Source organism: Sarcophilus harrisii, chromosome 1 (assembly GCF_902635505.1).
Source record: "Sarcophilus harrisii chromosome 1, mSarHar1.11, whole genome shotgun sequence".
NCBI classification, from domain to species: domain Eukaryota; kingdom Metazoa; phylum Chordata; class Mammalia; order Dasyuromorphia; family Dasyuridae; genus Sarcophilus; species Sarcophilus harrisii.
This window is the reverse complement of record NC_045426.1, coordinates 708,524,556-708,552,469: the sequence shown is the minus strand read 5'-3', so window position 1 is coordinate 708,552,469 and position 27,914 is coordinate 708,524,556. Positions and strand designations below refer to the sequence as shown.

The 27,914-nt window shown below is 51.8% G+C and overlaps 1 protein-coding gene across 1 annotated transcript in view; it reads left to right on the top strand.

Annotated features, from left to right (window-relative positions):
• Positions 1-23,272, top strand: part of EIF4ENIF1 (eukaryotic translation initiation factor 4E nuclear import factor 1) — a 41,327-nt gene extending 18,055 nt beyond the window's left edge. The window contains 13 exon segments of the mRNA XM_031948924.1: positions 1,638-1,816; positions 6,416-6,551; positions 6,773-6,952; positions 7,376-7,608; positions 12,033-12,127; positions 12,251-12,351; positions 13,004-13,093; positions 13,350-13,470; positions 17,052-17,196; positions 18,390-18,519; positions 21,019-21,360; positions 21,764-21,928; positions 22,573-23,272. Of these exon segments, the coding sequence (XP_031804784.1) occupies positions 1,638-1,816; positions 6,416-6,551; positions 6,773-6,952; positions 7,376-7,608; positions 12,033-12,127; positions 12,251-12,351; positions 13,004-13,093; positions 13,350-13,470; positions 17,052-17,196; positions 18,390-18,519; positions 21,019-21,360; positions 21,764-21,928; positions 22,573-22,814 (2,159 nt within the window). The 3' untranslated portion in view covers positions 22,815-23,272.
• The last annotated feature ends 4,642 nt before the right edge of the window (positions 23,273-27,914 follow it).

Genomic DNA, 27,914 nt, shown 5'->3' with positions numbered 1-27,914 from the left:
CGACTCCCGTGCTGTGGGACTTCACAGCCAGCTCGCTTTCTAGGCGGGATCCGGCTGGGCCGGGAATGCATACCCAGACTACTGGGGCTTTTTTAACTTTATTTTTTAAATAACAGCAGGTTTAACCCCCACCACAAGAAAGCCAATTTTGTTTGGCCATAAAATCTTCGTCTCGCCATCTCTTAAAAGAAGGAAAGATGTCAATGTTTATCTTTAGCCTTTGCTAGATCAGTGCCTGCTCTTTTGAGGCCTTTACTGCTTTCTGACAGAACTCGAAGGCAGCCATATTTTTGTCCCCTGCACAGTCCAAAGAAGTGAGGGGATTGGTCCCTGGCCTTGTCTGACACAAGTTCACCACAGATTCCAGCCCAACCTGCCCACCTGCCTCCTCCTGAGAGTGAGGTTTGGTGTGGGAGCCAGTTAAGACAAAGTGTCAGACAGCAGGAGGAACTTTGGATTGAGGGGTGGAAGATCTGGGCTTTGGGGTCCCTGAGCCTGAGTGGGGGAGGGAAGTTGGGCACCAAGACCATCCAAGTAGCCCTGGCTATGATTCCATGAACTCTGGACCCCAAGCCTAAAAGGGGGTGGTGTTTGTACTCCCCCTTCCCCAGGCTGAGAGCTGCTCTTCTGGACCGTTGCTCTGGGCCTCTGTTTCCCCATGAGATGGGTGTGATTCTTATGTCTAAGAACAATGAGGAAAATACTTTGAACATGCTGTGGAAACGTGAGCTGCTTTTTTAGTATTGCAAGTGAATTACCTTGGCAACGGCAACTTCCAGGGGCAGAGAGTTCATCCAGATGGCCGGAGTCTGAAGCTGTCAGGGGAAGGAGGCAATGAGGGGACCGGGATGCATGGCTTTTACTTTGGTTGTGTGATGGGAAGGCCCGACCAGGTGGTGCCTCTGACAAGGTGTACCTCTGTAGGCAGGGCCCTAGGACTTGTTTCCAAGGGATTAATACACTAATGACGTTGAGGATTCATTTGGAAATGATGGGTTAACGAATCTCTGCCCTCCATTCCCTATTCTCCCTCCCCTCAAAAAACCTCTCTGGGTCAGATACAAAGAGTACTGTGTGGGAAGGAAGCCTTCTGCACTTAATGCCTTGGATGGATAATTCTCAAATATCTATAAGCAGGTGTAGGTATACAGTGATGTCTAAACAATGCCATATCAGGATTTTTTCTAGCTTTGTAGAGATAGTGCTAGATCTTGCATTGACCTAAGGGCGACTTGATTTTTGGCTTGTGTTTCTACACACCCATTTATAATGAAGTCCAGAGATTGCAGCTCAGATTTCTTAGGATTCTTGCTTCAATTTGTATAGATGAGACTTACTATTATTGGAACTTGACCTAGGTGCCATCTTTGGTGTAGAGTCCCTAGGTTGCTAAATCTTGAATCAAAGCTTTGTGGTAGCCGTGCCCATGGCGGGAAGACAAAGCCGAGTTTGCTTTCCACCTGCCTGTAAGTGCCTTCCACGCTGGGGCCGGGAATGCTCCCGGACCGCTTTGGAGGCCGAGGGGGCCTCTTGCAGCCCCAGTCTGGCTCTGCTTGTGCAGGACCAAGCTGTGAATGTTGAGTAAGCTGCTTCACAGTGATTAGATCTGATTTTTGTCCTCGTGGTTTTGCCTTAAGGAATAGTTTCAGAATTCAATGGAGGCGTTGCAGAAGAGGATGAAGTGGAGGTCATTCTTGCCCAGGAGCCCGCTGCAGATCAGGAAGTGCCCAGGGAAGCAGTGCTGCCTGAACAGTCGCCAGGAGAATTTGATTTTAATGAGTTCTTTAACCTTGATAAGGTGCCAGGCCTGGCCTCGGTGAGTGAACCCACCCATGTGGCTACAACCACATGGTAACGCCTTCTCTTTGAGCCTTTGTCCACTATGTTTTTGATAATATGGATGTGGTCTGTCGAGTGCAGCGTTTCCCAAACCTTCCTGGGAGCCCTGGTGTTGTGCATGCTGCCCACAGGGGTGCCCTGGGGATGTCGGTGCCAGCTCGAGTCTACCCCGGTGACGGCACACATTACACGGATGGTCTTTGGCTTGACTCTCCCTCCTCCCCCAGCACCTGTGGGTCCCATTGGTGCATTCCGGGCCCGGGAGTGCTCCAGGGCGGCCCCCTTTTGGGAAGCGCTGGACTGATGTTTGCAGAGTGTCCCCCTGCTCTCCCGCACTTCTGTGATGTTTTTTGTTTTGTTACGCTGTTGCTTCATTGGGGTTTTTGGAGTGTTTGTACTTCCTGTGAGACTTGCAGGCTTAGAATTGCGTTTTCAGTGCTGAGGCTCTGCCGGTCTGCCTTAGTTGGTCATGGCCGGTTTGAGGTTGGAATTGGGCCTTGAGGAGGAGGAGATGGGGTGGCCTCAACTGGGATCTACGGATTCTCGGATCCCAGACTGGTTTTGGATGGTGACGTCGTGTCTCATCCAGTGCAAAGCAATGTGGATTTGCCCTTCATGAGCCTTGGTAGATTAGTCACCCTCTTTGCCTCCTTGGCCCTCACCTTCTGCCGAGAAAGAAGGGAATGTAAGGACGCAGTCAGGAGCTCCAAGGAGGAATCCCCTCCCTCTGTCCCCATGAGTTCGCTGCCATGTCTGGGCCATCGGCCCCAGAGGTGCATCAGGTGATTGAACTGGGAACTCTCCCTGGAGCCTCGTTACCTAGAGCCGGCAGGGTCAGACAGAGGGGACCCAGATCCCCATTGGGGTGAGAACTCCCTTGAGGCGGCTGGGAGAGAAGAAGGGGGGCTTCCTATGATGCACAAACTTAGGTCTCCTTGGAGGGAAGGTCTGTGTGAGTTGAAGGAAAGGCTGTCAGCTGCTTCTCTATTGCCTCCCTCCCCGAAGACCTCCCCATGAGCCAGTCCCTGAAGCTGAAAGTGGGGGGAGGGAGAAAGTCTGCATTTGTTTCTTTGGCGCTCTGTTTGGTTGTTAGTGTCGCAGTAGGTTTGGGGCAAACTGATTCTGCCTGCCCATGTGGTTCCGGTGGCTCTCCGTGCTCCGTATCCTTGGTCGTCCTTCCTGTGGCCCAATAGTATCCGTCACACACGTGTATGACTATATCCAGTACTCGAAGGCCACTTTACAGATGGGATTTACAGGTTCTGTGTGCTCTGGTAATACTGGGCATGTCCTTGTGGTTAGTCCCAGGGCCCAAAAGGGCGCTCTCAGCCAGCTTCCTGTTCAGGCGTCCTTTCCCATGAGCACCCTGTGTGTGAACATCTTGGTGGGGGGAGAGGTGCTGGGGTCCCACCCTCCAGGAGCTCATGAGTCAGAGTGCTGTGATGAAGAGCTGCATAGGGATTCAAGCAGGCTGGTCCCAGGTCTGTGAGCAAAGATGGGAGGGGATAGCAGATGGGGAGAAGGGCTTCTGCCCATGAGAACCCCTGGTCTTGACTTCCTTTTCCCATGCCCCACTAAAAACAGTCGAGTTCTCGTCAGCTCACCAGCCATCGGCCATGGCATCCCCAGCCAAGCCCAGAGCCCTAGGGCATCGCCAACAAGTCGTCAGGAGGATCAGCCCTTGGAATATCAAGGGGAGTCTCCCCTCTTAATAAGCGGCGTGAAGTCCTGGGCATCGCACCCAGCCTAACGGCTGCTGCTGGAATGTGCTCCAGGTGCCCACTGCTGGTTAGGTGGGAGTCTCATAGCCTGGGTTGTGCTCCTGGGTCGTCTTCCTTCCCTTCTGACCTGTGGCAGTTTTCAGCTATGGTTGATGCTTCAGGACTTGCTGGGGGTTTCTGGGATTAATAAAACCATCTGGAGACAAAAGAAACTTGAAGGTCAGACCTTAGAGTCAGGAAGAGCTGGGTTCAAATGCTGCCTCATACACTTGGCACAGGGTGACCCAGGGAACCCTCTGGCACCAGTGCCCTCGGCTGATCAGTGGGAACTCCTGGCACCGACTTCCCAGCATTAATGTAAGGATCAGATGAGCTAATTAAGCCAACTACAGAGTCTGTTAGTGCTATTAACTGTGTGACCCTGGCTAAACCACTGCACCTTCCTCTTTTCCCTCCCAGGGTTGTCAGAAGGCGCCATAAATGATTACTGCTGCTACATTTGGGGCCACCCTGGGGCTCCAAGTTATCTTTACCTTCATGCCCTGTGATGAAGCTCCTGGAATTTGCATACTATTTGAAAACTTTTCTTATAAAACTTGACAGTTTCAATATTGGACCTTCATTGCAAATTAAGAGGCTCTAGTTCAGAACTTATCTTTTATCTTTTAAGTTATAAGATCTGTACAAATAGATAACAAAATCTGAATTGTTTAGAGTAATTTTGAGAAAAAAAATTCTGCTTTTTATTAAAAGGGGGAAGATGTCTTGAATTAACATCCTACAATTCACAGATTTTAAGGAAGAGGATTCTACAATTCTATAATCCCTTTTGTTAATTCAAATTTACATAATCCAGGGCCTGGAAATGGACTTTCTGGCCTTATTTGATTGGTCACTGACTAACTGCAGCAAGAACTGAATAATTGTTCAGTTTACTCTTAAGTAATAGGGTGAAAATCTGCCTAAGATGGGAGCTTCTTTTTTTTTTTTTTTTTTTTTAAAGTTAAAAATAAACCAGCATTCAATTTAGAGATAGGTGTTAAAGGCCAGTTTGAAAACTGCAAGTGACTTTCAAGAATTAGCTTATGACCAAATTACAAAATCATTTTGTGTTCAACTTCTAGAAAACACCGGACTGGTTTCTAAAGGGAAGAAGGTAAATTAAGGTGCCCTTTCCCCTCTTAGCGTCTGACTATGATTAGCTAAGCCTTCACAGTGCTGTGGTTTCCCAGTACTTGCTCCCTCCTCCCCACTCTCTCTAGTGACAAATACTGACTTAAGGAAACCTGCTGGGCATCTGGTGGTTGGCTGTAGCCTCAGAGCAGTCCATTCTTGGTTTTCTGCATCGATTTGGGTTCTGGAGTCTCCTCATTTTTCTTTCTTTTTCAGCAGTTCATACAAATGTGTCCCAAGTTTTTTGGAATTCATATTTGTCGCTCGTACAATAATCCATGATCTCTGCCTACCATTGGTTCTGTCCAATAATCTTCCCAGTTAATGCCCTTCTTTTCCTGTTTATCATTTCTTCTCCCCCCTATCTTATGTGCCTCATGAATGTTTTATTCTGTCTGACCTTTATAGTGACTTTGCGGGGTCAGTAGGATTGCTGGCTTAGGGGATCTGAATGGCTTAGTTATTTTACTCACGTTCCAAATTAGTTTCCAAAACGATCGGACCAAATTCATATCTTCATCAATTATGTCTTTGTTTCTTTTTTTTCCATAGCCCCTCCTACATTGAGCATTTCTGTCTTATCATCTTGGACTGCCTTGGTTATGAGATGAAATTCTGGGCTTATTTTCTTCTCTCTAATTTATTAGGCACTTGTAGCGTTTTCTTAGATGGCTCAACCATTTGTTCTGAGAGCTGTTCATGGCCTTTGGCCATTTATCTGTTGGTGCTCTATTTATAAATTCTGCATGTCTGGTGGATCTCTCTCAGATGTTTAATTTTGAAAGCTTCTCCGTCATTCTATTCGTATTTATTTTGTTTATATAAAAGCTTTTCTTATTACACAAATTTTGAGGGTTTTTTTATGGTTAATTATTTTACCTGTGAAGAACACTCCCCATGATCATTGGTTTGAAAGGCAGCTTCTTCCATCTTCCTGCTTTTCTTCAGTTTTTTTCTTTGGAGATGATTGCAATGCAAAGTGTAATAGCTGCTGCTTTCCAGTTTTCTCAGCTGAGACTCTTCAGACCTTTACTAGGGAGCAGCTTCCATTTGCTGCCATGGTTTACATGAGGTTTTTTAGCATGAGCAATAGCAGTTATTCGTTTCCTAGCATCTTGGGTCCTTGTGCAAAAGTTTCCTCTGTACTGGCTTGGTCTGCTTAAAACAATTAAGTGGAATGGAGCCTTCCCATCTGTCAACTATGGGTTCCTCTGCTGGGATGAAGTTGTCAAGCTTTGATAGTGCAACCTTGATTGGCCCATTTGTATTCCTGGCCTGTTTCTGCCTCTCACAGTCAGAGCCATGGTCCCGTGATCAGAGGAAGGAGGGGTTGCCCAGAGGATGCCCCTGTCCCTGTCTTTGTCCTGGTGTTTATAAGTAGCCTCCCCGAGGATAAATGTAGGTGGAGCTTGGGCCGCCCAGGGGGACAGAGGATGGACAAAAAGGAGTATGGCATAAAGTGGAGACTTCATATGAGTAAAGAGATAATGGTCAAATGTGGGCCAGGTGGTTGCTTCTCAGAAATGAGGCAGCTTCTGCGGAAGAAAAGTAAGTTCAAAAGCGGCTCCCATCCCTCAGTTCTGGAGTCCTGTACAAAGTAAGTTCCCTTTCTGATCTCAGTCTAGCACGCTGTTCTTTCCTTTCCTGAGATGGTTCTTTAAAAGTGTTATTCTCCTATTTAGATGATAGAAGATGTTCTAGGAGAAGGTTCCGTCTCTGCCAGCAGATTTAGCAGGTGGTTTTCAAATCCCAGTCGATCGGGAAGTCGCTCCAGCAGCCTCGGCTCGACGCCCCATGAAGAATTGGAGAAACTTGCAGGTAACGTGACACATGGCCACGCTTGTATTGGTCTTTGGGGCTGGTGACTGCTGCCCAGGGTCATTCGGCTCCTGCTTTGGTTGCCACTGGCTAGCGGAGTGCAGTCTCCCTTACCTCTCCATCTTGTCAAGCCAGTGCCTTCTCCCCTCCACCCCCATGAAATGCTGGTGTTTATCCCCATGGTGCTATTGGTCCATTTCTTCTTATCCTTGTTGATCCAGGTTTAGAACAAGCAATTCTGTCTCCGGGCCAGAACTCAGGAAATTACTTTGCTCCTATACCATTGGAAGACCATGCTGAAAACAAAGTAGACATTCTAGAAATGCTCCAGAAGGCCAAAGTGGACCTAAAGCCGCTTCTCTCCAGTCTTTCTGCCAACAAGGAAAAGCTGAAAGAGAGCTGTGAGTTCCCTGGAGGGGGGAGGAGGGTCAAGATTGAGGGAGGGCATTGGTGAAACAGTCTCTGAAGTGCTCTATGGGCATCCCAGCTCCCCAGGGGAATATGCAGCTTGAGACCCGACCCTCATCCTGTGGCCCTTTGTCTAAATGAAGGGAAGCAGAGTACCAGGGACGGACAAAGCCTGGCCATACTCCTGAGGGGAAGGAGAGCTTGTGCTCGGGAAGTCACTGAGGCTCAGAACTAGTGGGAGTCAGGACACTGGGGCCCTAAAAGTGTATGACAGATCCCCACTGTGGGGCTTCCTGATCCCTTAGCCAAGACAGCCCTCCTGTGCTCTTTGTTTCTGAGGGAAGGGAGAGGGGAACCTCTGACTTTGCCAATGGGCTAGTGTTTCCTGAGGGACACTTTCTTTCTCTGTTCTGCAGCACATTCAGGGGTCGTACTCTCAGTGGAAGAGGTGGAAGCAGGGTTGAAAGGCCTGCGAGTGGACCAGCAAGGGAAGAATGGCCCGCCCTTCCTGGCCGAGCGCTCAGAGGAGGCCCTGGGGGCTGTGGCTGGCTCCCGGCCGCTGGCCAAAGATGGTGATATGTCTGCCTTTAACAAGCTAGTGAGCACCATGAAGGCGAGTGGCACTCTGCCTTCGCAGCCCAAAGTCAATGTAAGTAGTGCATGGAAGCCACGCGTCTCGCCTTCCCAAGCCTCAATAAATGCATTCAAAACCTGGGATCTGGAGTACGGTGGATGTTCTTGGTGGGCTCGCCGCCACTGCACGGCCGAAGCATCCCCTGTGCTGACGGGGGTCCCGGGGTTCTGGAGGAAGAAGGGCGTGTCTGACAAGCACTTAGATGGACTTCAGTTTGTCGGCTGTGGGGTTTTATACTGGCGACTTCTTTGCTGCCCCTTCTCTCCTTTCCCAATCTGTCTAAATGCTTTCCCTCTCCTTGTGCAGGCCGGGCTAACCCCGCCTCAGTCCTTGAAGCCTTAAATGTTCTCCTTGGGTTAGAATTTGAGGATTCCTTCTTGGTGACAAGTGTGTTCATGCATGTTTCTGCTATTTGGAGTTTAGTGTGAAACTGGAATTCCTCTTGGGGGATGATGTGGAAACTGTGACTTAGCCATTTGCTTCTGAGCAGAGGATGTGGGGGGGCAGAGAGCTGGCAGAACGGTGGGGCAAGAGCCTGGGATCAGAGGGTCCAGATCATAGCTGTCAGGCTGTTGACCAGCTCGGCCAGCTTCCTTCTTTACAGACCGAGGCCTCGGCAGGATAAAAGGTTGGCCTGAGGCCCCTGGATAGGAAGCAGCAGGAACTGGGCTCTTGCCACTGCACTTCACTGCCTGAGAAAAGCAGGTATCCTGGCAGCAGGCCTTGGGGCTTCTGAGGGCAGGAAAGGGGGGGAGGAGGGGGCAACCTCTGGCTTCTGTCCTTGCTAAGTGTCTGAGGACTCGCCTGTTGGCCTGGGAAGGGGCACGTCCTTCCCTCTCAGGTGCAGATGTTTCTAGCTGTCTCAGCTCCCCACACGTAGGTGACAGAAATGTGAGCGGGGTAGATTTCCTGGCATTCTGGCTTCCTCTGAGGGACAGTGGCTGGTTAGAGATTGTGGGGAAAGCCGGGTACGGAGAGCAGCTTTGGGCTCTTTGGGCAGGAAGATAATCGGCCTCCTTCAAAGACTTTCTCTCACTTTTCTGCTTGACTGGGAAGGAGCTTATATGTATCCGTAAATGAGACATCCTTATGGCCGGCCTTCCTGCTAGAAGGCTTCTGGGGCAGGGGCTTTCCCTCTCCCCTTTTTTTCTTCTTGAGAGGTTTTGGACCTGGGAGGCATGCTGGTGACTTTTAGAGAAGTGCAGATGGTGGGTGCTGACCCAGGGGTTATCAGTTTTTGGGGGGAGCTGAGGGCTTTAAACCGGGCAAATGTCACGTATGTGGAACTGGGAGCCACCTGACCTAGGGGCCTGCCCGGGCATTGTCCATTCTGGGCAGGCTGGTGAGCCTTGAGACCCCTGCTCAGAATCATAAAGTATACAGCAGAAATCCACGTCTGTCAAGACACATTCACAGGTCCTCCTAGCGTGTTAGATATGGGGGGCCCTGGAGCCGGCCCCTCCAGCCTCCATGTGCTTTGGGGACAGTTCGATTAGAATGGTCTGTCTTTCTTGAGCTGTAAAAAGACTATTGGGCCAACTGTACTGGGAAAACGTCCCGAGTTTGCATATTCTCATTGCAGGATTCTATTTGGGTTTGGTGTTTTCCATTATGTGGATCTTGTATCAGTTCAGAAAATGAGTTAATGTTGTCTGTGTGAAGGGCTCGTTCCAGAGGAGGGGGATCACTTTTTTTTTTTAAATGTTTGCTATGTGCCGGACACTGTGCCAAGCATTTTACTGTTGTTATCTCATTTGATCCTCTCAACCACTCTGGGAGGCAGCTGGGGAGTCATTGCACCAGTGAGGAGACAGACAGGCTTTGAGAGGCTTGCCTAGGATCACCCAGCTGGCCCATCTGTCTGAGGCTGGATTTGAAGTCAGGCCTTCCTCACTCCCGGCCCTCGTTCATGCTTGCCTATTCTCTGGGTTCTGATTGAGCCCAGCCTAAGGGGAGGATGCTGGGGAAAAGGGTGGGAAATAAACAGCTTCTTGGAACTTCCAGGTCACAGTTTGCTTCCTTGTAGTTGGGTGGGCTGTTTAGAGACAGTCAACATAATCTCCAGGGGTTCAACTCTGTGCAAGCAAGAGAAATTTTGTATGCGGATGCAGATTGGAATTGTCACTGTGACAAGGGTTTTGGGGTTAAAATGACTTCCTTGGTGATTCCCTATAATTTGTGTCTGAATCCAAGTCCCTAAAAGAGCAGGAAAAGCCGCCAGCTTTAAAACTGGCCACGACAGCTGAGACCTGTGGGGGGTGGGCACGGGAAGCTCTTGCTTCCGCCCGAGGTAGAAGTTGTTGGTCAGGACCCCTCAACCCCCGGCTCGGGCTTTTCCTTCTTTCCCCCAAAGTTGGGGTAAATACAGAAAAGGAAGGACCCAGAGCTGTGGGTTTTTATTGGGGAAAAAAGGGACAAAGAAGAATTTTGGTTAGAAATTTTCAATGTCCAATGGACAAGGTGGGGTTAAAAACTTCCCTTTTTGCCCTTTTTGGGAGGGTCAAAACAGGACGCAAAGTTTAAAATACCCAGGAGAGTTTGGGGGAAGCCTTGTTGGAGGAGAAGGGGGCAAGACCAAGGGGCAGAAAAGCCTTGGGAACGGCTTTCCCCTGGGAGGGGGGCCTATTTCAGGAAAAGGAGCAGGGCCCCTGATGTTCCAGGAAAGAGGTGTTTAGCCCGGAGTTTTTGCAAGGACCAGCCTTTGGGCCTGGTTAGCCCACTTTCTTTTTAAAGCCCGCCACTGCAGGAGTGTCGTTTTAGTTGGAGAGCCACAGAAACAGGGAAGTAGGTTATGTGGCAGGGAAGGGCTCCCCGGGGGGTGGTGTGAGGCAGGACCCCCTGGACTGCCCAGGGCCTAGGCAGGGGCCATTGTTGGGGGGGAGTGTGTGCTGTTGGGAGGGGACTTTTTGTAGGGGGGAAGTGTTGTTTGAGATTGAGGGGAGGAGGTTTATGTGTGGGAGGGGGAAGGGGTGTGGGGTTTTGATGTAGGAGGGGGAGAGGTGTTTGTTGTGGGGGAGGAGGGGTGGGTGTATGTATGGGAGGGGGAGGGGGGTAAGGGTGGGAGGGGGGAGAGGTGTGTTAGGGATGTGAGGGGGAGAGAGTGTGTGTGTGTGTATGTATGTGAGGGGGAGAGAGTGTGTGTGTATGTATGTGAGGGGGAGAGAGTGTGTGTGTGTATGTATGTGAGGGGGAGAGAGTGTGTGTATGTATGTGAGGGGGAGAGGTGTGTGGGATGTGAGGGGAGAGAGGTTGTGTGGGTTGGTGAGGGGGAGAGAGTGTGTGTGTGTGTGTGAGGGGGAGAGAGTGTGTGTGTGAGGGGGAGAGAGTGTGTGTGTGTGGGTGTGAGGGGGAGAGTGTGTGTGTGTGTTGGTGATGGGGAGGGGGAGAGGTGTGTGTGTGAGGGGGGGAGAGTGTGTATGTATGTGAGGGGGAGAGGGAGTGTGTGTGGGAAGGGTGTTGGGGGGGGAGAGGGTGTGTGTGGTTGAGGGGAGAGGTGTGTGTGTTATGTATGTGAGGGGAGAGTGTGTGTAGGGTTGTGAGGGGGGAGAGAGGGGGTGTGTGGGCAATGTGAGGGGAGAGAGGGGGGCCTGAGGGGAGAGGGGGTTGAGGGAGGGGGAGAGAGGGGGGGGGAGGGGAGGGGGGGGGTGAGATGTAGGGGAGAGAGGTGTGTGGGATGAGGGGGAGAGAGTGTGTGGGGGGGGAGAGTGAGGGGAGGTGTGTGTGTGTTTTGGGAGGGGGAGGGGGGGTGTAAATTGGTGAGGGGAGGTGTGTGTATGTATGTGAGGGGGAGAGGGGTGTGTTAAGGTTGGGAGGGGAGAGGAGGTGTGTTGGGGATGGGAGGGGGAGAGTGTGTGTGTGTGTTTATATGATGTGAGGGGAGAAAAAGGTTGTGTGGGAATTATATGGGGGGAGAGAGGTGTGTGTGTGTGCAGGTAGGGGGAGAGGTGTGTGTGTGCAAATGTAGTGAGGGGAGGGGTTTGTTGTGGTGGATGTATGATGTGAGGGGGGAGAGGAGGGGAGGTGATGTGGAGGGGAGGGTGTGTGTGTGTGGAGTATGATGGAGGGGAGAGGAGAGGGGGAGTGGGGGGGAGGGGGGGGGAGAGGGGGGAGAGGGGATGGGAGGGGAGAAAGGGGTGTGGGGGGGGAGAGGGAGGTGGGGGGGAGGAGGTGTGTGAGGGGAGAGAGAAAGGGGGGGGAGGTGTGTGTTGGGGGAGAGGGTGTGGGGAGAGGTGGGGGGGTGTGAGGGTGTGTGAAGAGGGTGAGCCAGACCGGTGGGGGCACAAGACACCTCCACCTTTGGGGGTCCCTGATGCTAGGCCCCAACAGAAAACACCCAGGAAAGTGGACGGTGTGCGTTGGGGGCGGGAGGACCGGGCCTTTTCTTCTCCTACCTTTGACTTTTCCCAAATAGTACAAGGGTTCATGCGCCCTGACTTTAGCGAAACCTTGAAAGCCATTTGATGTCCCCCGCTGAGATCCCAGGGCAGCCTCTCCCTAAGAACATCTTACAGGTAGCTATCCTCCTTTCCTTCTGGTTTCAGTTTATGCCTTTCTAGTAATGGTCGGCCCCTGGGGCTGCTCTTCCTGGTTAAACGGGGGATGAACTTTGAGTTTGGCTTGTGAAGGCTTTTCCCATCATCCTAAGCGCCTGAGACAGGAACTTGAGCTTGGGGGTGGCCCAGGGCCAGCTCCGGATGTGCCCTCCTGCCACTTGGGCCCTTTTGGGAGCAGGGATTTCCATCATTGGGCGCCTCCCTGGTCAGTAGGGGGGCCCCAGGGACCCCCCGCCTGGGATGGAACGCCAGAGGCGCCAGCGTGCACGGCACTTTTTGGGACCGGGAGGTTTATTTATTCATAGGCTACTTGGTCTTTCCCCAAGAGTGGGGATGCCTTGTACTTTCAGCTAAGAATGGTGGGGGGGGGGGAGAAGTGGGGGTCCCATTGGGGAGAGAAGCAGTGCTTCATTATTTAGTCTTCCATCCAGGAGTTTTGGGTCCACCGTGAAAACCAGCTTTTTTCACCTCCTGAGGGTTATGGAAGCCTGGGAAGCCGTTGGGGTCAGAGACCTGCCCCTCCCATTTACAGGGTTTCCAACCCGAGCAGCCCTGCAGACACGCCCCTAGGAACCACCCATTGGTAAGTAGGCCTTTGTTTAGATTGGAAACTTTTTTTTTTCCAAAATACATGCAAAGATAGTTTACCCCAGGGCACACAAAACTTAGGAGAAGTCTTGGATAAAGGGGTCCAGCCAGGACCCTTCCGTTTGGGCCCGGGAGATTGTTCTCTGTCCCGTTTTAAACGCAAGGACTGGCTGGGACAGATTCTGATGGCGTGGGGTCAGTTCCACCCCTGTGAGATATTTGCCAAGATGTTCTCATCTGATCCCCTTCGCTCCTCACGTTCTCTGCAGGTTTTGGACCCAGTTCTCAGCAGTTGCTTGGAGACCCATTTCATGGAATGCGCAAATCAATGAGCCCTGTTGCTGCCCAGGTCAGGCCGAGCTCCTGGTGAAAGGGGAGGGGGGGGGGGGAGGGGTTGGGGGTTTAGTTCTAGATCCAGATGTTCTTGTAATGGCTGTCCCCCAGCTTTAAAGACTTGGGAGAATTATGGCTATTTGGGCTTTGTGTTCATTCCCTCAGAAAACGTTTTGTGGAGCCCTTTTCACAATGTCGACAGATTAATCCTCACGGCGGGAGGGATTTTAGAGGGGGACCCGCCCCTTCCCCGACCCTGCCTCTCCCTTGTAGATGAACTAGCTGGGACCAGCACCCCTGCCCTGGAGGGGCTTGGCCTGCCCCACGAGCTCGCCATGCAGGCAGCCAGCTTTTACCAGCCTGGCTTTGGCAAACCGCAGATGGACAAAAGGGATTTTTAGAAGTGTGTGGTTGGGCTTGCCCTGGAATGAATAAATTAGGGAACCCCGGGAGGAGGGGTTGGGTCGGGTCATTCTTTGTCCCAGGGCCTGGCACCCAGGTGATTAATGAATACTCATTGACCAGGCTCCTGTGACTACTTGGGGCTCTGATGCTTTTATTTTGCATTTGAGGGTTAGGCATGCTAACAAAGGGAGCCCAGGAGCTCCCTGGTCCTGTCCTCAGGGAGCTCCCTGGTCCTGGTCCCCTCCTCAGGGGAAACCTGTTTGGTTCAGGTCCCCATCCTTGGGGAGCGTCTTGGTCCCCTCCTCAGAGAGCCTGCCCGGTCCTGATCCCCATCCTTGGGGAGCTCCCGGATCCCCATCTTCAGGGAACTCTCATTCTGGTGGGAAAAGGTCCACACATAAGTCTATAGGAAACAGTGCTGCATAATTGGAGGAGACAGAGGTCATCTGGGAGAGCTTTGGGCTACTATTGGGGGGGGGAGGCCGAGGCAGAGTAAGTTCCATACTTCATACTTCAGTGGTCTCCATACTTCAGTGTTTCTAATGTACTGGGGCAAAGGAGGTGTGTAGATGACCCCAGTATGAATGGAAGGATGCAGGGCTCTGGCCAACAGTTTGGAGTTAAGAGAGGATTTGTGGCGTCGGCATGGGCGGGGGAGAAATCTAAGCAGAGATGAGGGGAAAAAATAGGGAGAGCTCGGAAATCAGTTCAGGAGGAGGAATCATCTAGTTTGGCTGAAATTTGAGGGGTGGGAGACCAGATGAGAAGAAGTTAGGGCCAGGCTCGGAGAAACCTGGAATGCCAGACCTGGGACCTGCTGCCTTCATCCTTGGTCCTCTTAAAGCCTCTGGATTTAATTTTTAAAAATTGTGCCAGGCTCCAGGTGTCATGGCCCCCGGTGCCTCCAACATCGGCTGCTGGGCTGTCTTGTGTCCTTCAGTAGATGGTTGTGGGAATCTCGGCAGTCAGACTGGAAAGATAACTTCTTGTGGAGTTTGTTCTCTGTGAGGTGCCAGCTGGTCAGAACATTGGGGGGCTGCTGCTCGCTCCCAGGAGGCCATTGGGCCCCCTCTGCTTCTGGAACTCTAGTTATTTTCTTGGATTGAAGGCTGTGCTCATTGATTGTCCTTGTCTGGCATGACTCGCAGGCAGGGCCAATAACTGGCATCTGAGGACGCCCTGTCCCCTTCCTTACCTCTCCCCAGGCCTGGCACCCAAAAAGGCAGCAAGCACCAAGCCCTTCCTGGTGCTGGTTCTGGGGCTTACAAAAGTAGTGAGAGCTCTGCCCTCAGGAGTTGCCATTGGAAAGGGGACAAAATGTGTCCATAAGCAAGGATGTTTAAGAGGGATACAGAGTAGGTGAGAGGCCATGTCTGGGGAGAAGAGTCTTGCACTTGGGGAGACTCAGAAAAGCTGCCTCAGAGGGGGAAGACTCTTTCCTCCATGGACGCAGCAATGGCGCAGGTCTTTAGGGGAACGGGAGAGTTTGCGGAAGGGGACTTCTGCCTCCTCTGGAGGCAGGAGAGAGCCAGCAGCAGTCACAGGGCAAATCTAGGTTGACGGCATAGGAGAGAGCATGGGGATGGGACGGCAGGCTTGAAGACCCTCCTGGGGTCCGGAGAGAGGTAGAAGAGAGACAGCAGCAAGGGTCAGACTGGGCCATTGAAGCTGTAGAGGGGTCAAGGATGGCACTGAGGAGCCTGTAGCTGTGATGAGGAAGTTGGGAAGAGAGTTCTGCTCCGAATATGCCTGTAGGGTGTCTGAAAGGTGGGTGCCATGAGACGGAAGCCGAGGACAAAGATTCAGTTGACTATACTGGGGGCTTCCAGCTGTTAAAGCCTTGCCAGTTTAAAATTGCCACCCTAGATAGGCCTGAGACTCCCAGCAGAGAGAATGGAGTCTATGGATGCTGAGGGGGTCACTCCACAAAGCAGTATGGTGGGGGATCAGAAAAGGGCCTCGGATGGATCCCTCAGAGACGCCTGTAACTTGGAGGTGTGCCGTGGTGGAGAAGAGCAGAGAAATCCGGGAAAGAGGACTTTGGGCCCTCTTGAGGCCTTTACCTGGTCCGGAGCCCTGGGCCGCTCTGGGCACCTGTGGTCAGTCTCCCTTGTGGGCGCTCTGTCCTCGATGGTTCTGGCACAAGCAGGTGTTCGGTCTCATTAGGGATATTGTCTGGCTCTCTAGCGCTCTGAATTGTGGCTTTGGCAGTGACTTGGCCCTGGGAACTAGAGCCGTGCCTGGGCCAGCCGGCGAGCCCAGGGAGGTCTGGGTGCAGAAGGGTTGCAGACACAAGGGACCCGTGGGTCAGAGCAAGCGAGGGTTAGGAGTGCAGGGGTGGAGGAGAGAACTGGGGCTGAAGCAGAGCTCGGCGTGTCTTGTGTAGACCAGGGGAGCCTGCACACTACGGTCGTTCCTTCTAAAGGGGACCCAGGGAATCTGAAGGGTCAGGTGGTCTGGCCAGGAGCAGAAATGGAGAGTGGAGTCCTGGCTGTCTCCCCCAGAAAGGCTTTGGCAGGTGGAGATGAGGAGAAAATACTCTCTGGATGTGGGGGCCACTCTGGGCCCATCAGCAGGTGTTTATTTTATTATGTTAAGTGCCACCATGTGCCAAACACTAGGAGTACAACAATGAGGTGTCCTCCACTCCTGGAGGTCTATAATTCTTAGGAGAGCAGCAGTGGGGATGCCCCAGGAAAATCACTTAAAAAGGAAGTGTGGGAAATGGGCAGCAGGGTGGTAAGCCCCAGGCCAATGCCCTCTCCAAGACTAGAGATGAGGAGGATCCCCTTGAATTAAGGCGGTGCTGCTGTAGGAGAAGCAGAGGCAGAAATGGGAACGCCCAAGGGGCCTGGGAAGATGGCCACTGCCTTTGGGGAGAAAAATGCGGTGTGTTTGGACATGGTGAGAAGTGTGGAGCACACAGCAGGCCTTGAGGCTCAAGAGAAATTGGGGCTGTGCTGGGAGAGCCAGAGTTAGCGTTTGGGAGATAGGAAAACCTGGGAAGCTGATGGCGTCACCAAGAGAATGTCGAGAGAAGGCAGAGGATGGATTCTTGGGAGACGCCCAGAATAGGGGTGACCTGATGAGCCAGCCACGGAGGCTGAGGAGTGGACAGACCATTGAGAGGGATGTGAACCCTCCAGTGAGGGTGGAGCAGGTCTAGAGTTCTATTTTTGTAGAGTAGAGAAGACTAGGGAAGAGCTTGCAGCTCTGTAGCAGCCATGTTGTTCCCAGGTGTTTGAGGATCTCGCTGGGAGCTCCTGTGCACACCGCTCTCTGGACGAGCAAGGAGCAGAGACAGGGCGGGGGAAGAAAAGGGGGAGCATAGAGGGGAGCTGTTGCTGGGCTGCAAGTAAAGGCTGGGTGAGGACACAGGCTGTCCTAATTCTTGGTCTCCTGCGGGCCCAGAGCCAAGCATCGGGAGAAGGGAGACAGGAGGATTGGTCAGCCCGTGGGCCAGGGGGCTACACGGGGCCGAGCTCCTCCAGGGCGGGCATGGGGCCTGGCGTTGCCGAGCCTTCAGCTCCTCCATCAGCTGCTCCTGGGATTCGGCGTGGTGCCTTTGCCCAGTGTGAGGCGGGATGGGGGGAGAGCGGGGCTCCACAGGCACTCGCTCTCACTGACCTCTCTTGACAGGCAGCAGCGTGTAGCCAAATCGCCGGCCCCTGGGCATCGAGGAAACTCTGCGTCTCCTGCGCCCGCCGCCGCTGTCACGAGCATGGTGAGTGGTGGGCCTTCTGAAGGAGCCAGAACCGCTCTTGTCCATGTTGGCCCTGCCCCAGCCACAGAGGCCACACAGGAGAGGAAGTGGGAAGAGATTTGGGCGTTTTGTGCAGCCTGAACCATTCTTGCCAGCTCCGATACCCAGAGGCTGTTTTCTCTTGGCCCTGTCCTGTGCTTTCCCTTCTGTATTGAAAAGACCCCACGGGGCAGCTGGGTGATGCAGTGATAGAGCCCCAGCCCTGAAGTCAGGAGGGTCTGACACTTAGCACTTCCTGGCTGTGTGACCCTGGGCAAGTCACTTAACCCCAATTGCCTCAGCAAAAAAAGAAAAGACCCCACAGCCCTTTGTAAACTCTGAAGAGTCGGGGCTGTCCTACCTGGCCCTGGATTGGGGCCTCTGGAGAACCGTCCTCAGCATTGGGGTTAGAGGAGGTAGAGAGAAGACTTCAGCCCTTCTGAGGGTGAGGGAAGCCCGGTAGGAAGCACCTTGGGGGCGGCCGGAGATGATCCCTGGAGTGACCCCTTCATGGCAGTGACACTCGTCCTCCTGGGGCTGGTCTGACGCTCCTGTGACTCGGGTCTCCAATTTAGAATTCTTGTGGGCTGCATTAGACCTCGTCCCCACCTCTGTGGGTGGCAAGATTGAGTGATGGGGGGTGGTTTCAATAGGGCGCTCTCTGTTCTGGGGAGCTGCTGGTCCAGGAGATCTGAGAGCAGCCTGATGACATTGAAGGAACATTGGGCCATTTGGGAGCGGTTTTGGTTGAGGGTTCAAGAGACGAGCATCAGAGTTGGGCAGATAGGAGTGATCTAGGGGCCTCTCCCAGAGCGGTCTGGAAAAGGAGGGGGCCTGGGGATGGGCCTGCCCTGGGCGCCCCTGTGCTTGGGCGTCTTCTGGCTGACACCCCCTCCCCTTTAACATTGGCCTTCAGCAAGTGCTTCTATCCCCCGGGTTTCCCACTCTGTGTTGGGGCAGCGTGCATTGGTATTTGTGATGCAGGGACACTGGGACACAGCACGAATATGGCCTGTCTGGGCCGGGGGCTCCCCTGAGGGGAGATGGCTTGGGAGTAGGCAGCCAGGGCCTCGCATGGTCAGAGCCTGAACAGTGGCCGTGGTCTGGTTGGTCGGGCGCGGGGTTCGGGTGGTCAGGCTGTTGTTTAACAGGCCGGATGTTGCTTTTGTTTGCAGCTGTCTCCTTCCTTCACTCCTACCTCAGTGATACGCAGGATGTATGAAAGCAAAGAGAAGAGCAAAGAAGACCCCATTTCTGGAAAGCCGGCCAGTGACGGGAAAGAGGAAGGCCAGAGGGCAAATGAAGGTACTGAGCAGGGGCTGCTGGGGCGGGGCGACATCTAGAGGAGGCTCTGGGGGCCCTGTCTCAGGCACTGCCCCTCGCTGCATCGCTGGGCGCAGGTGAGCTGGGAGAGACTCTTTTAAGTCGGCCCGTGATGCCTTGAGACTTGTCCTTGATGTCATTGGCAAGAGGGAGATCATCTCAGCCCTGAGAGGGAAGGGGAGGGACCCTATGTGGAAGAACTTGTTCCTCTGATGGGTACATTTCCAAAAGGGGCCTGGCCGGGGAAGGGCCCTGGGCAATGTCTGTCCTGATGGGCTTTTGTCCCAGGGAGAGAAGTGGTCCTTGGGAAAGGGAGTGAAGAGAAGAGCAGGGGAAGGAATGCTGCCCACTGCCCCTGAGACCCACATGGGCATCCAACCCAGGCCAGAATCCTGCTTCTGCGAAAGACCATCTGGAAGCCTTTGGGGGACGCACTCCAAAGTTGAGGGGGCACCCTGAATGGCGGCTCCAGTTGTCTAGTCTTGGGATCCTTAGGGTGCTCTGCACTGCAGAAAGCCCAGCTTCTCGGGAGGGATGTAACAGCAGCCAAGCTCATGCCCCCCACAGCTGGGCTCCTTCTGCCATGACCCCTCCGGTGTGGAGAAATCCTCTGCTCACAAACCTGTTGGGGATTTTCTAAAAAAGAACAAAGCCTAGAATGCCAAGATTGGAGAGCTTGAGCACCATTCAGGGTGACCCCTAATTTTGGAGTGCCTGACGGTTGTTTGCCAAAGCAGGATTCTGACCTGAGTCTGATGCTCCAGCCTGGTCCCGTCAGGGTCAGTAAGCAGGAGTAACGTGGGGATGTGCCTGCCCAATTTCTGGGTTGCCCCTGTGTGGAGCATGTCGAGGGGCAAAGCAGCCAGGCCTCTGCCGAGCCACTCGGGACGGTTTCCCAGCTTAGCGGCGTAGTGGGATCCGACCTTATTGGTAGTGAAGACTTTCCGGCTTCCTCCCAGACCATTTTGGCCATGGAGTCTGACTTTGTGCTCACAGAGCTCGCTGGGGAGCACTGCACTAGCCAAGCCAGGGAGCACATGTCTGGCTCTGTGTCTGGGCCCATGTCCTTCAGCGAAGATGCCATAGACCAGGACGGGCGCTCTCCGTAGCCTCAGAGACCGCCTAACAAGGACCTCCTGGGAGGAGCGCCTGCAGCTGCTGTCCTTGTAGTGTGTTGGGCAGCCCTCCGGTGCAGAGCAGAGTCCCCTACCCCGGGCCCAGCCAGGACAGGCCGTGGGCTCTTGAATTTGTCTTTGGGTGTAAACAGAGAAGTTCCAGACTGACCAGGAGACAGGTGGGCAGGGGCAGATCACCTTTGGCTTGCAGGGTGACCGGCCCCCAAGCTGCTGCCTGGAGTGCAGGCCCCTTTTTGTGCTAATATTCTCTGGAGGCCAGAGCGGAGGCTGGGAGGCTTGTCAGAAGCTGGGCCCCCAGTTTTGGAGGCGAGGCGGGTGCTGGACCTGACCGCAGGGAGGGGCTTTGTTTGCAGGAGGAGGCGGTACCACATTCCCAGCTTCTCCCGAGCTCTTCCTTGTTTGTCAGGAAGGGGCTTGTAAGTCCCAGGGAATGAGCTGATCCCCTAAAAAGTGGGGAGAAGAAAGAATCCCCACACTTTATCTCAAGAGAACATGAGGACTGAACCTCTCAGATTGGGAAGAGCTCTTGGGGTGTCTGTGGGGGAGGCAGGGGTGGTTAGACTGGGGGCGACCTCAATTCAGACCATCCCTGCAGCTGATCATTGGGACAGGATCCCTTAGAGTACTGGGGGGAGCCAGCATGATGCAGGTGAGGCTGCTGTGTAGAACCCAGAGGAGAGGGGGGGGGGGGGAGAAGAGCCTGCCAGCATCGGGGGCTTGGCAAGAGGGAGATCATCTCAGCCCTGAGAGGGAAGGGGAGGGACCCTATGTGGAAGAACTTGTTCCTCTGATGGGTACATTTCCAAAAGGGGCCTGGCCGGGGAAGGGCCCTGGGCAATGTCTGTCCTGATGGGCTTTTGTCCCAGGGAGAGAAGTGGTCCTTGGGAAAGGGAGTGAAGAGAAGAGCAGGGGAAGGAATGCTGCCCACTGACCCTGAGACCCACATGGGCCCCTTGTTGACCCCATGCAGGGAGGGCCAGGACCTCGGTGCCCCATCAGGTGCTGGTTCCGAGGTGAAGCCCTCGTCACTTCTCCGTTTCCTGTGCTTGTGACTTGGGGTGGGGTGAGGAAGGGGCAGGGCTGCCTGTGGCTGCAGAGAGACTGGCCTGGAGGGCAGGAGGCCTGAATTGGCCCTGGTAGTCTTGGGCCATTGGGCATCCCTCGGACAGGTTTCCTGTCTGCCAGCCAGGAGCCTTCTTATCTCGCCTCCTTCCTCAGACTGAGCTAATGTAAGATGGGGGGGGGGGGGGGGGGCGGGGCAGTGTTCATCAGAGGGTCTCTGGTCTGCAAATGCCTGGCGGGGTCTTGGGTCAGGGCGGTGAGAAAACTGGTTGCTTTGTTGCAGAGAACCTTCTGTTGAGTTCCATGGCGAATCCAGACCGCGACACGTCCCCTCCCATGAACCCCAAACTCTCCACGCTGCAGCGCTCGACATCTTCCACCCCCTTGTCCCAGACCAGCCGCTTCACCAAAGAACAGGACTACCGGCCTAAGGCAGCCGGCAGGAAGACCCCCACGCTGGCTTCCCCAGTGCCCGGGGCCCCCTTCCTCCGTCCTGTCCACCAGGTCCCGCTCGTCTCTCACGTTCCAATCGTCCGGCCTGCTCATCAGTTTCACCCAGGACTGGTCCAGAGGATGCTTGCTCAGGGGATCCATCCTCAGCACCTTCCATCTCTGCTTCAAGCTGGTGAGTGCCTCTTTTGCAGGGGGCGCTGGGCCCTGGGACAGTGACACCCCTAAGCCCCAGCAGCTTCCCTCGCCCTGGCTGGCAGAACTGTTTCCTCCCTCTGGGGCACCGTGCCCAGGCCCTTCACCTGCTGGGCCTCGGCTGAGGGGGGTCTCTCTGGATCCAGGGATCCAGGATCCGGCTCTCTAGAGTCTGGGTTCGAGTTAATCGCCCAGGGAGCCCGTGCACATCTGAGCTTGTGACACTGGCCACGTCGAGGTTTCAGCACCAAATCTGGGCTCTCTCCTAACAGCCACCGATCCCAGGGCTTGGGACTTAGCCTCTCCCTTAACCCGCGCTGTCAGCTGTGGCTCTGAGCGTTCCCAGAGTCAGTTACTCCTTCGTTTGTCCTTTTCTGTGACAGGTATGCTTCCTCCTGGGATGGACTTGTCCCACTTGCAGGGGATCTCCGGCCCTCTCCTCGGGCAGCCCTTTTATCCCCTCCCTGCGGCCAGTCACCCTCTCCTGACCCCTCGCTCGGGGACCCCTCTGCAGCTCGCAATGATGCAGCAGCAGCTGCAGCGGTCAGGTAGGTCCGAGGGAAACCCCCTGGCAGGGTCAGTATTGGGGAGCAAGAGACCTGGCTTTGGGAGCCGCAATTGTTGGCTGCCTGAGAACGTGCCAGGACCCGAGGAGCCGGACATCCGGCCGTCTGCAGGGGCCTCTCCAGCTCTCGGCACCCATGGTCCTGCAGCTTACAGCCCCCCAGCACCACGCTTCTGGGGGCTTTAGGTCGGTTCTCTGAGGACTGATACCAGGTCACTAGGAGCAGTTGCCCCCTTTCTGGGGATCCTTTCCAGCACATTCCTGGTGTGGGGTCCCTCAGAGCTCCTTGTGGCGGCCTGCCGTCCCAGGGCTGGGCCTGGCGCCTACCGGGGGACCTGCTCTCCAGAGGAGCCGGCACCTTGATGTCTTTGTGGTGTCCTGGGTGCTGGGCTGGGGGGTGACCACATCCGGGTTTACTCGGCCTTGATCCTGCGAGGTGGGCAACTCTGGGCAGGTCATGTCTGGGTTCTCCCTGGACTGTGGGCTAAGTCCCTTCCAGAAGTACCGGGTGGTGCTGCTCCGGGTCCTTGGGGGAGGGTGTGCACCCCTGGACTTGGCCCTCTCTGGAGCCAGTCTGAGGTCTGTCCCCCATGCAGGGTGCCCCTAACCATCTCTCTGTCTCTTCAGTCCTCCACCCCCCAGGCTCCGGCTCGCAGGGAACAGCCATTGGTGTTCAGACGCCCCCCCAGAACCTGCCGGGCCGGCCGGGCCTGCCCCACATCCCCCCGCAGCTGGAGCCCCGACCCAGCCAGAGGAGCGCCTCCCCCGTGGGCCTGGCCAAGTGGTTCGGCTCGGACGTGCTGCAGCAGCCGCTGCCCTCGATGCCCTCCAAAGTCATCAGCGTGGATGAGCTGGAGTACAGGCAGTGAAGCCGGGCCCGGGGCCACGGACACGCCGACGCCCGGGCGCGCCCGGCCCGCTCCCCGAGAACCTTGGGCGAGCCCGCGTGGCCGGGGAGCGGAGCCTCGAGCGGCGGCTGGACGCCCAACTGCGCCTCCAGCCCACTGGGCCCTTTTGTCTTGGTTTGTTTTTTTGTAAGATATGTGAATGAATGATGTGCAGGTGACCTCCCCGAGAGGTCACGCCTGAGGGTTGCTCTGCAGAAATAAATGTATAGACTCTCGTGTACAGACTTGTGTATAAACCCCTTTTGTACATACCTGGGATGGCTTTTTTGGAACTGGAGCTGTACATAAAAGTAGCCGGACTCCGCGAAGCTTTAGTTGTGTCTACACTTTGGAGTTTTTCGTTTAATGTACATCTGGGACTCTTCTTCCTCCCTCCCTTTTTTTGTTTGTGTTTGTTTGATTAAAGTTGCATATGCCAAGTGTGTGAGTGGAGTGAATGAAGTTCCCCTGGCCCCTCCTCCTCCCCCCAGCCTGTTTGGGTTAGCCTCCCCCTCCCGTGGGAGTCCCTGCCCCATGGGAGCCCTGCCAGTCTTCCTCAGTAGACTCAGTTGTGTCAAGGAAGGGGGGTGGAGAGAAGGGGAACAACCTTTCTTTCACCCCCAAAAAAACCTCCTCTCAGGGGGTCGGAGCCTGGCCGGGGGGGGGGGGGTCTTTGGAGGTTCACTTTGTACTGAGTGCTGTCCTGGCCCTGCCCCCCGCTCCCAGGTGCAGTGACCAGAGGGTGGGCTGGGGCTTGTTCCCTGGGAGTCTCTCGGTACAGACTGACTAGGAGCTGTTCCTCTTCTCCGGCGGCTCTTGGGGAATATTGCAGAAGGCATTAGAATGAGCCGGTGCCCTGCAGGAGAGGGCTGCTGGCCTTGCCGTGTGCTGTGCAGCCTCCAAGCTCGTGTGTAAGACTGCTCCTTTCCTCACTGTCTGTAAATAAAGCCAATTCTACCAGCCTGCGGTGTCTGGTACTCGTCAGAATAGATGGGAGGGGGCTGCCCCCTTTTGTTGCCTCCCTCTTCTGCCACTGGGGGCCCCTCTGTGCCCAGAAAGTGGAGAAGTCTTATATTGGTGGTTCCTCTGTGGGTCAAGCAGAAGGGCCTAAGCCAGGAGACACTGGGGGCCTGATCTCCATGACAAGAGCAGTAGGGGGTGGAGGGGATCTGTTGGGGGATGGCCAAACTTGGTAAAAAGGACTGGAATTTGGAAGCTTCTCAGGTGCCCAAGGAGAGCCACAGGCAGGGCCCGAGATGGGGAGGATGGATGGGTGTTGGAGGCCCTGGAGTCCAAGTATAATGTTCAAAACCAGGCTGTCCATTTATATGGTATTGGTTGAGCCCAAGGATATCAATGCTGGGGAGGGGGAAGGGGTTCAAGCCACCCCCTGGGCCAAGCCTATCACCTTAGAGAAGGCTGAGGGGAGAGTGAAGTGATTGCTCAGGCAATGACCCATAGGAGGCCTGGGGTTGGCCGTCTGCTTCTGGCCAGGCTCTCGGGTTACCCCGAAGGCTACAAACGCCAGCCTGCCTCGACAGACAGGGGTTCTCCGCACACTTGTGGACACTGTAAAAAACATGGCAGCACCCGAGTTGGAGTTGGGGCAGAAGGTGAGTGTGAAGCTGGCTGTCCTGTCCAGCTCAGATTGTCCTTAGTGGTACCTTATTCTTCATATTTTCAGGTTTTTAGGTTAAATGTACAGTTCTTCTAAACCTATTTCCACATTTGTCCTGCTACATGAGGAAAATCAGGTCAAAAGGGGGAAGAAAAAAAGCAGACAACTAAAGGTGTGAAACTGCTGTTGTGACCCACATTCAGTCCCCCTCTCTCGGGATGCAGACGGCTCCATCAAGACCATTGGAATTGACCTGAATCACCTCATTATTGAAAATAACCATCACAGTTGATCATCAGTCTTGCAGTCTACAATGTTCTCAGTTCCACTCCTCTAGCGTCAGTTCCTATAAGTCTCACAGAACAATAATATTCCATAACATTCATACTTGTTCAGTTGCTCTCCAACTGATGGGCGCCCCCTCGGGTTCCAGTTTACAAAAAGGGCTGCCACAAACATTTTTGCGCATGTGGATCTTTTCCTTTTTATGACACCTTTCTGATACAGACACGATCACTATTTGGGATAGAGACACTCCGGGATCACAGTATGCACGCTTTGATAGCCCCTTGTGCCATAGCTCCAAATTGCTCCCAGAATGGTTGGATCACTTCACAACTCCACCAGCAATGCATCAGTGTCCCAGTTTTCCCCATATCCCCTCCAACATTTGTCATTATCTTTTCCTGTCATCTTAGCCGATCTGAGAGGTGTGAAGTGATACCTCAAAGTTGTCTTAATTTGCATTAATTGTATTAATTTAATTTGCATCAATAATGATTTAGAGCATTTTTTCGTATGACTACAAATTGTTTTAGTTTCTTCACCTAAAAATTGTTCATATCCTTTAATCATTTATCAATTGGAGAATGGCTTGCATTATAAATTTGAACCAATTTCCTATATATTTTAGAAATAAAGTCTTTATCAGAAATCTTGAATGTAAAAAATTTTCCCCCCAGTGTATTCTTTCCTTTCTAATCTTGGCTGCATTGTTTTTGTTTGTACAAAAACTTTAATTTAATATAATCAAAATTATCCATTTTGCATTTTATGATGATTTCTGGTTCTTTAGCCATAAATTTCTCCTTCACAGATCTGAGAGGTAGACTATCCCTTGTTCTCCTAATTTGCTTATAGCATCCCCCTTTATGTCTAAATCTTGAACCTATTTCAACCTTATCTTGGTTTAGTTAGATGTTGGTCATTGTCTAGTTTCTGCCATGCTATTTTCCAATTTTCCCAGCAATTTTTGTCAAATAGTGAATTCTTATTCCAGAAATCTGGAGTTTTTGGGTTTATTAAACACTAGATTACTGTAGTCATTGACTATCTTGTAAACCTAACCTATTCCAATGATCCACTGCTCTATTTCTTATCCAGTACCACTTTTTTTGATGACCACTGCTTTATAATATAATATAATATAATAATATAGATCTGGGACAACTAGATCACCTTTGTTTGCTTTTTTTTTTTTTAATTCTCTTAATTCTTAACCTTTTGTTCTTCCAGATGAATTTTATTAAGTTTTCTAGCTCTAAAAAGTAATTTCTTGGCAGTTTGATTGGTATAGCACTGAATAAATAAATAAATTTAGGTGGAATTGTCATTTTTATTAGCTCAGCCTACCCATGAGCACTTGATATTATTCTAATTGTTTAGCTTCAACTTTATTTGTGTGAAAAATGTTTTGTAATTGTGTCCATATAGTTCCTGGCTCTGTCTTGGCAGATAGACTCCCAATTAATTTATATTATCTACAGTAATTAGAAGTGGCATTTCTCTTTCTATCTCTTGCTGCTAGATTTTGTTAGTAACATAGAAATGCCCTTGATTTATGTGAATTTACTTTATGTCCTGCAATTTTGCTAAAGTTCATTGTTTCTGGTAGATTTTTAGTGGATTCTCTGAGTATGCCATCATATCATCTACAAAGGGTGATAATTTTGTTTTTCTTATTACCTACTCTTAATTCCTTCAATTTATTTCTTTTTATTAAAGCTTTTTATTTTCAAAATTATATGCATGGGGGCAGCTAGCTGGTATAGTAGATAGAGCACCAGTCTTGAAATCAGGAGGACCTGAATTCAAATCTGGCCTTAGACACTTAACATTTCCTGGCTGTGTGACCCTGGGCAAGTCACTTAAACCCAATTGCCTCAGCAGAAAGAAAAACAAAATATATGCATAGATAATTTTCAACATTCACCCTTGCGAAACCTTGTGTTCCACATTTTTTCCCTCTTTTTTCCACCATCTCTTCTCCCAGACAGCAGATAATCCAGTATATGTTAAATGTGTAATTCTTCTATACATATTTATATAATTATCATGTTGCACAAGAAAAATCAGATCAAAAAGAGAAAAAAATAGGAGAGAAAACAAAATGCAAGCAAACAACAAAAAAAGTATTTTTCTTTTATTGCTGAAGCTAACATTACTAATATGATATTGAATAGTAATGGTGATAGTGGGCAACCTTGTTTTGCCCCCGATCTTATTGGAAGTGCTTGTGGATTATCTCCATTACATACAATGCTTGCTGATAGTTTTAGATAGATGCTACTTATCATTTTAAGGAAAACTTCATTTATTCCTATACTCTCTCCTATTTTGAATAGGAAAGAGTATTGTATTTTGTCATGTTTTTTCTGCATCTATTGATAGAATCATGTGATTTCTGTTAGCTTGGTTATTGATATAATCAATTATGCTAATAGCTTTCCTGATATTGAACCAGCCGTGTATTCCTGGTATAAATCCTACTTGGCCATAGTATATTATCTTGGTTATAATTTGCTGTAATCTCTTTGCTAGTATTTAAATTTTTTGCATCAATACTCATTAGGGAAATTAATCTATAATTTTCTTTCTTTGTTTTGCCCTTTCCTAGTTTAAGTATCAGCACCATATCTGTGTTATAAAAGCAATTTGGTAGGACTCTTTGTCCCCCTATTTTTCCAAATAATTTTTATTGTGTGGGAATTAATTGTTCTTTAAATGTTTGATAGAATTCACTTGAACCTAAAGACTTTTTTCTTAGGGGGTTCATTAATAGCTTGTTTAATTTCTTTTTTCTAAAATGGGATTATTTAATTTATTTCTTCCTCTGTTAATGTGAGCAATCTATACTTTTTGTAAATATTCAACCATTTCACTTAGATTATCAGATTTATTGGCATACAGTTGGGCAAAAAAGCTCCTATTTATTGCTTTAATTTCCTCTTCCTTGGAGGTAAGTTCATTCTTTTTATTTTTGGTACTGGTGATTTGGTTTTCTTCTTTTTTCTAATTAAATTAATTAGAGGATTATCCATTTGGCTGATTTTTTTCATAAAACCAACTTAGTTTTCTTTATTCAATAGTTTTATTTCAATTTTATTAATTTCTCCTTTTATTTTCAGAATTTTAAACTTGGTATTTAATTGGGGGGGGGGAGGTAATTTGTTCTTTTTTAGTTG